Genomic DNA, 8,768 nt, shown 5'->3' on the forward strand with positions numbered 1-8,768 from the left:
AATCGAGGCGAACCACAGATTCGGATTTTGACTCACAAACCTGGAAACAGATTATGTCAAGTTTTCTTTTCTGTGTTTATTTAGCATGTTAAGCGTTTTCTAAAGCCGAGTAGAAGGTTTAAGTATCTTATTATCATTTATTACATTTTTTTCATCTGTTAAAACGCTCATATACTGATTTACAAAAAGTGTGAACAGTATAACAGGAGGGACAATAGTAAGCACTATAAATCTGGATTTCCCACCAGTTATGAAAATACATATTGCTCAATATTTTGGCTCTAGACTACAGTATAACCTTTTGAAATCATATTCAAAAAGAACTCTTGCTTTGGTAAGCTGGTCGTCTTTATGCTGCTATATAAGGTAATCCAGACCTCATCTTTTTAACATACGAAGTCCCTTTAAACCCCCCCCCTGACATTTTCAAGTTAAACACAACTAAACTTATAAGCCAGACTTGATTAGTCTTATCGCCTCTAAATTTTAAACGCATTTTGACATCAAAGGTTATTCTGAGCGGCTTTTCCACCACTCATTCAGGTTGTTTACATGACGGAGAATTTGTTTTTGTAAATGCATATGTCAGTTTAGGTGGTCGGTAAATCCACTGCAAAAGATCAAAAATCTCAAGACCACTTTTACGCTTTTTAAGGCATTTCTTCGTGGACTCCAGGATAAAGAAAACTTAGGCTTTTAAATCAAATGAAATCCTCTTTGTTCGGTCTGATCCAGGAGCTTGACTTCACGACAAACTCATTCTGGTAAAAACAAAAACACATTCATATCAAATTTTTTTATCAATCGAAATCATTTTATGGCTATTGGAGGTTGACATTTTTTAAAACCACATGTTGAACATGTGACTTTTCTAGCGGGGGGTTCCAACCCATGTTCAGCCTTCAAAAAGATACGGGCTTTTTTTAGCCAAGCAGATTAACCAAAACTGAGTTTAATCCTATTTACCCAATAATTCATTACTTTGACTACATTATAACAATATGTATAGAGGTCAAGATATGTTATTTCTCTGTCTGAGCTGCAAAATCTGAAAACTCAATTGTTATTATTAAGATTTTTCAAGTGAAAATAAACAAGCCTCCAAATCTCCATTGAAAACCATAGAGGGGGTTTCAGTGGTTGCTTTTTCTGCTTTAAAATATACTGACTAGAAGCAGGGTATGATAGGCCCTTTGTATACATTCCAATAACCTTTTACATCACATAGATTTTCATTTTCACATTTGATCTTCACTTTGAACTATGCCAGTGTAAGGACAGAGAAAAATTGGCAATTTTCTGAAAATAACAGGATTGGCAAAATTATTTTCGTCCTAAGCTTTTCAAACACATTTCGCCTTCATTCGTATTTTTTCTTGTCTTTATCTTCTATGCATCATGTGGGGTGTAGCTTGAAGCACTCTGCTTCAAACGTGAACACCTTTTGATCAACTTTGTACCTAATATACATCTTATTATGCATTCCAGTGTAAAAAGCAAATCGGAGTTTGTGCATCAGTTTCTTTAGCTGATCAATACAAAATAAAAATAAAAAACAGAACAGAACAAAACAACAACTATGGATCAAAATCCTATCGTTATAATATTTTTTTTTTTATTTGGAGATTAGTCGCTCATTTGATTGACAGCAATTTTGCATGTTAGTGGTGCACCATTTATTATGCCATCTTTGTGATTAAAACATTTTCCTGCAACAGACGAAAATAAATAATTGTATTTCATAAATATACAAATTTCATCAATATTTTTACTTTGTCACCAAAGTGAGAAATAAAAAGAACAAAATTCTTGGTTAACTTAAAGCTTTTTCCATAGTAGAATGGAGTAAAGCAGACGTACACACACACAAAGACACACACACATATCACGTTTCCACCCGTCTTTGTCATGGATCTACATCATTTTCACACGTATCTGCCAAAAACTCTTCCACTGGAATTCTACTTTTTAAAAAAAAAGGCATGATATCTCTGCTGTTTTGTTTCCAACGCCATGGAACCGTCGAAGTTAGACAGCAAGCGAGAAGAAGCACGGCATAGATCGTGAGAGAAAAGGAGCTTGGAGAAACAAAACAAAATGATAGTAAAAGTTAGTGCCCTCCAATAGCTTTTCATTAGGACAGGAATTCTCACCCTTCTTCCGCTCTTTTCAAAGGCGCTCAGACGGGGCCCTTCAAAGCCTGAATGGTGTGACGGGGCTGGACGGCCAGACAACAACAACTTTCAACTTGACCTTGGCCTCCAGCCGCGTCTCACCTTCCTATGTAAAACACAGCCAAGTCCAGGGCTTGCCTTCTGACTTTGCATGTAGTAAACACGTCGGAAGTCGAATGTCTAGAATATTCCACCCGAACGATAAATTACACTTTACTTCATTTGTGTTTCCTTTACTTTATAGCAGGATATGGAAATATCATCCCTATTAGGTTTTGTAGAAATACTTGAAATGTAAATCTCTTAAAGTGGGTGCTTTTCTTAAGCTACTCCCACACAATATATGGGAGTAGTAATGCAAAGACGCGGATTTTCAACTATTGCGTATTATGCATATCTCTTTGCCTAGTCGCTGGACTAACGTGCACTTTTGCATAAAGACAATCTCTTTTTAAGCAACTATAAAATGTGAAAACCCACATTATAACCAACATATTAAACACCACAGACATATATTCACACATGCATGACATGAAGACAAAGAGAAGTAGTGTGCGTGCGTAAAAGCCTCCTCATTCAGTGTGAAACTGCCTATATACGACCCTTATGTTGAATTAAAATCTAATTATGTGATTTCTATTTGAAGTTTGTATCTGATTTATTTGAGAAAATGTTATATTTTATTTCGTTTTAACATCTATAATTTAAATGTAACGCATGAAAAGATAGAAAAAGCAAACTAACGGCATGTGCGCCTTACTTGTTTGGTAGAAAACACACCAACGAACTCAGATCTGTAGAGACAAAGGCAAAAATCCCCTCATAGGTACCATCACTTTACTTCGCCGCATTATTCTCCATGTAATTATCTGCTGATGTTTACCGTCCTCTTTGCATAGCGCCGGTCACATGACGACGTCTGGACCAATAAGAGCCAACCTCTGCGCTCCTGTGCGCGTCAGAACTGCTTTTACTCTATGTGAGCCCCGCCGTCTCCTTTTTTCAGTCGCTGGGCTTTTTAAAAAAGAGTCACAAGCTTCCGATGTTGGATGCAGTGCTATGACAACGTCACTGCTCCTCCGTCCTCGTTGGGTCGACCCTTCGGTGATGTTCCTCTATGACAACGGCGTGGGTTCCGACGAAGCCAGCAAGAACATGGAGGGCTTCCCCGGTGGCAACTTCGCCGCGAATCAGTGCAGGAATTTGATGGCACATCCCGCGTCTCTGGCACCAAGCGCCACGGCGGCTTACTCCACCGGGGACAGCTCTGGTGTGGGGGAGCCGGTGAAGCAGTGCAGCCCCTGTTCTGCTGCCCAGAATTCAACTAGCGCTTCCCTGCCGTACGGGTATTTTGGCTACCCGTGCAGGATGTCGCATCACAGCGGCATTAAATCATGCGGAGCGCAGCCGCCCTCTGCGTATGGAGAGAAATACATGGACACCGCTGCTTCAGGAGAGGAGTTTTCCTCTCGGGCAAAGGAATTTGCTTTCTATCCTACTTATCCCTCAGGGCCATACCAACCTGTCCCAAGTTACCTTGACGTTCCTGTGGTTCCTACTATCAGCGCGCCGTCAGAAGCGAGACACGAGTCAATTCTACCCATGGAGAGCTACCAACCTTGGACTCTCGCCCCTAACGGCTGGAACAGCCAGGTTTACTGCGCCAAGGAGCAGCCTCAGCCGGGGCACATGTGGAAATCTTCCCTGCCAGGTAGATGAAGCTGACCAAGCACGTTTTATGATCAAATGGAGTAAATAGTGTGTACATTTTTTATTCTCCTCAGAGGCAGAAAAAAAAAATACAAGATCATTTTTATTTTACATTTATCACAAAATTTTGCTGAGGATAATTATTTTATTCTAGAATATTATATTATTTTGTATTATTTTCTTTTTCATGGGACTTAAATGTTAAGTTTTCCAGAATGCATGTTTAATTCTCTACATATGTGTCAAATAAATTTATTAAAGTGGATTTAAGTTGGATTAAATTAAAATGTTCTCACTTGATAATATATCTAACGCAAATTAATATAAAATGTTGGTGATAGAGCAAATGTTTTATCCATTCGTGGTTAGATCTGACATGTTTTATTAATCCTCGTGTTTTTCTCTATCAGAGGCAGTGTCCCACGCGCCAGGAGACATCGGCTCGTTCCGACGCGGGAGAAAGAAGCGCGTGCCATACACTAAGGTGCAACTGAAGGAGCTTGAGCGAGAATATGCTGCCAATAAATTCATCACAAAGGACAAAAGGAGGCGGATATCTGCCCAGACCAACCTGTCCGAGCGACAGGTCACTATATGGTTTCAGAACAGACGCGTCAAAGAGAAGAAGATTGTCAACAAACTGAAAACCATCAGCTAGTTGATTGTTATTCTATATTGCTGTTATCATTATTATTAATAATATTATTATTGTGGACATAATTTGGTGGAGATGAACAGGCCGGCGCATGTTTGGACGCGTTGATTTGGATAAGGCGCTCATTGCTGACTGAAACATGATTCAAATTTAATGTAGCCATATAATTTCCAGGAGCCTCTGGAACAAACTTTACTGGGGCCTCTAAAGGCCGGACCATTTTTTTCCTGCCACTTTTTAACTTTTTTATTTTTTGGAGAGAAAGCTTGGGAAAATATACAATATATCGCCTGCATGTTTCACTTTTTCCAATTTTAATTTAGTTTAATTTTTGCGCATATCTTGCGCCACCGATCTACACCCCTGTCTTTCAGCATGGACGATAAAAAAGAAGAGCCACATGAAATCCTGCAGTTTTGGGGGCATTTGTACCATGGAAATGTTAAATATTGAAATACCCTGGCTTTCTGTTTAAGGATTTTTTTTATCTCGTGCTTTGCTTGTATGAAGTCTATAGTCTTACAATATGGATCCGTGCTTTCATTCATATGCAGTCCTTTGTGAAATTGCCATTGTAATACCTATGAAAATCGTCCAGGAGATGTGTGTACCAATCATAGCTCCTGTTATATGCGTGTGTGTCTTTATGTGGTTGTACATAAGTGTAAAAGTAAATTCCAGCATGATATCCAGGCAGTGTGTGAGTGTGTATGAGAGAGAGAGTGTGTGTGCATGGTTGCTGTTTAAGTCCGTCCCTGCAATAAAATATGGATTTGGTTGAGTTATATCCCATTTTTTAATCAATATGCACATCTTGTATGTTAATGATGTTTTTTATTTTTATTTTTTATGCATACTTATTTTACAACCAGCAACTTGGCCTATTGTAGGAATTTAAAATCGTTATTTCAATTTGTGTTCAGAAAGTTTGAGTTCCAAGAAAAGGGTCAAGGGTCAGAAGGGGTGAATTTGCAGGGAGACTTGGAACAAATATCAAAAGATTGATAGGAGTTAAATTCGCTTTTTGCCACAGTAAATACAGGATTTTCATGGGTTAAGTTTAGTTAGTATTGATGGGCAGTCTTATACCGCCACCTGGCGACTGCTTTTTATATACTAGAGTCAAGGAGCAGATTATTGAGTTGATATTATAAGTAATAATGATAGCAGAAATTAAATTGAATAGTTAAAGTATTTCTTTTTATTTAGAAGTACATCACAGTTTATTTTATTTAACCATTTTACCCCCCCAAAAAAGTAGAAATCGAAAATATATGTAATTATTTATTTCTATTTCTTTCTGTGTGAATGAACCAGAGCTGCAGTTTAAGGTAGTAAATAAAAAATAAGTCTAATTCCACATATTATGTATGCTCATACAACCATTGCTTTTACTAAATCAATGAGAAACTATTTATGGTATTTTAAAATATTACTAGGAAAAATGCAAAACAATCCAGTAAAACTTTTCAAGCACGACGTGACCCGAGTATTTACATTTTCAGCCGTACTCAGTATTTGTATACTTCTTCCACTCTTATGACAGCAAGATTAAATATTTGGATTACCTGAACTGAATATATAAGGGGAAAAAATTAATTATGGTAAAAAATAAATTAACAAATAAGTACATTAAGAAATTAATAAATACATTTATCAGTACAAAAAAAACCATATGCCATCAATTCTTCCCTGCATAACTGATAAATTATTGTTAGATTAAATTTTCTTTTGTAATGAAAAATCCCATAAGGAATACACTGTTCTGCTCAGCTAAAGAAACTCGAAAACCCACTTAACCAAACCGTGTGAACTGAATGAAAGGACTGCTTCGCAAATCCTTCAGCTCTTAAGTGTGTAAAACAGACATATAGTAAATACAATTCATCATCATATTTCCCACAATAAAAATAAAACCCTTGGATTATTAATGAACATGGAAGTAAAACAACAAATACAAAGATATTGATATTTATTGATATTTGCAAACATTGTAAAAAAAATTATGTGATATCTGTTTAAAAAGCAAATGTAAGAAAACAATAAATTAAGTTAAATTAAGTTCTTATGCCTTCAAAAGCCAAAGTTAAGTTGGCAGTTCATTTAAAGTTTATTTAAATTTTTCTAAATAAATCGTGCGCTAAATGTTTTCCATACAGTTAACTATAAACTGCGTGAATGTCGTGTCAGTTCCAGAAATGTAGAGATAGATAGATAGATAGATAGATAGATAGATAGATAGATAGATGATAGATAGATAGATAAAATATATGAAATAAAACAGCTAAAACTAGTTCTCACCCATTTAATAGATAGTACCTCACTCATTGAATTATTTGATTATAATTAAATCTGATTTTTTAAAATTAAAGTAACAGGTAGATTTGTTGCTGCCAAAATACTTTACATTTCAGGAAAATGATTTGCATAATAATAATAATAAAATAAAGAAGAATATCAGATCTATTTGTATTTCTATTAGTTGCATCACATTTTATGGTAAATAATAAAAATGTTTCGCCATTCCGTCAATTTTATTATCCAAACCCCTTTAGTCCTTGGATGACATTGTTTCATATTGGCCATAATATGGCAAAAGTCTTCATTTGCATAATGCAAATAGAACATCTAACACCAGACTATTTCCCTCTTTAAGTGAATAAATAAAAATATAGATTTACCTTTAATAAAACTGTAAAAATCGTGAAAAACAAACAGTCAATAACCAACAAAGGCAGGCCCATAAACAAACAGCTTCTTTTGAGGATGGCTGAAAATGTGAAGAAGAAGTGAAGCCTGAACAGATAGTATGGTGGCCATGACGTGAAGACAGGACGTACAGCACCAGTAGTGGTGTTGCAGCCTTCTCACGTCGGGGGGCGTGAATGTGTCAAATGACACGTTTAAAGATGGGTTACAGCCAGTGAGATGTGTGACTGCACAGCGTTTTACTGGGAAGCAAGAGAGCAATCGGAAAAGCCTACAGGAAGCGCACTGGAAGTGATTTTAGGAGGGAAGCAGCTCATTGGTCGGGGTAAAATGAGAAGAGTTCTTATTGGATGAGGAGAACCAAAACAAACGCCCCCCAGCCTGTGAAGGAACAGGCAGACGTCACGCCTTCCTGTTCTCTTTCCAGACATAAGCCATCTTTGAGTGGAAAAGCTGAAAGTCAAGAATGGAAATTTGCTGCCCCACCTAGGAAGCGTTGGGGATTACATTTTGTTTGTTATTTAACTGAACACAACTATTCAATTATACAGCGACAATATCCAGCAAAGCCTTTGGTTTATTATCATTTTGTCTACATGTTTGTTGTTAAATAATAAAAAAAATAAATGTGTAGAATTGCTAGGCTATTTCATTGGCATGATCATATCAAAAGGAAACAAAAATAAAATAAAAAATAATAATAATAAAAAAAAAACTATTAAAAAAAACAAAAAAACAGTTTGAACTGGATCAGTGCCATCACAGTATTTTCTTTAATCAAATGAAATACATTCTAAAAACAGTCACTTGCCAAGTTTCCACTTCCGAAAAGAAACAAACTTGATTAATTCGGAGTAGAAAATGCAGTATTGACTGATCAGATCAGTTCACACAGCAGAATGCCCCCCCCCGTCTCTCTGTCATTCCATCCAGCGCCGCTGCTGCTCTTTACATTGACCTTCGCTGTCTCTGAGTGTAATGGAAGCGACGCCTTCTTTAACCTTCAGGACACTCGGTGTAGTCCCGCTCAAGCCTGCAAAGGGGTAATCTTGGAGATGCTCTTGCAAAAGAGCGTGCAGACTTTGGCAAACATAAGCTGATCCAGGATCCGTGAGAAGCGGTCAAATGCAAGCACTTGACGGAGATGATATGCAATGTTCCGCTCAGGGCCCAGGTTTTCTCCCTCCTGGTTATTATCATGTCATTTGGAGTGAATTGTGCATCCTGTATAAAGTTCTGTTAGGAAAAGTCCTTGTATAGAAAAAAAAAAAATAAATAAAAAAAAATAAATCATGCATACGTCATGCTTTCTACGAATAGCAGAGCTGTTTCATCTTTAAATAGATAATTTAGTTTAGTTTTCCTTTTTTCCAGAAATAATATGTTGACAACTAGACTTTTCAATTCCGATTTAGCCATAACCAAGAAACTGAACGCGAGACTTATTTAGCTCCTGTGATCCGCTTTCTTTACTTTTCAACCAGTTCTTATATGGACCTTGTCCTTTTGTAGTTTTTTTC

At 36.8% G+C, this 8,768-nt stretch overlaps 1 protein-coding gene across 1 annotated transcript; it reads left to right on the top strand.

Moving 5' to 3' along the window:
• The first annotated feature begins 3,142 nt into the window (after positions 1–3,142).
• hoxa13a (homeobox A13a) lies at positions 3,143–5,326 on the top strand. The gene is made up of 2 exons (XM_038279210.1): positions 3,143–3,885; positions 4,295–5,326. The coding sequence occupies exons 1-2, from the start codon at positions 3,234–3,236 to the stop codon at positions 4,540–4,542; spliced, it is 900 nt and encodes a 299-aa protein (XP_038135138.1). The 5' UTR covers positions 3,143–3,233; the 3' UTR covers positions 4,543–5,326.
• Positions 5,327–8,768: the final 3,442 nt, after the last annotated feature.

Source organism: Cyprinodon tularosa, unplaced genomic scaffold (genome assembly GCF_016077235.1).
Source record: "Cyprinodon tularosa strain WSP-4 unplaced genomic scaffold, ASM1607723v1 ctg149, whole genome shotgun sequence".
NCBI lineage: Eukaryota > Metazoa > Chordata > Actinopteri > Cyprinodontiformes > Cyprinodontidae > Cyprinodon > Cyprinodon tularosa.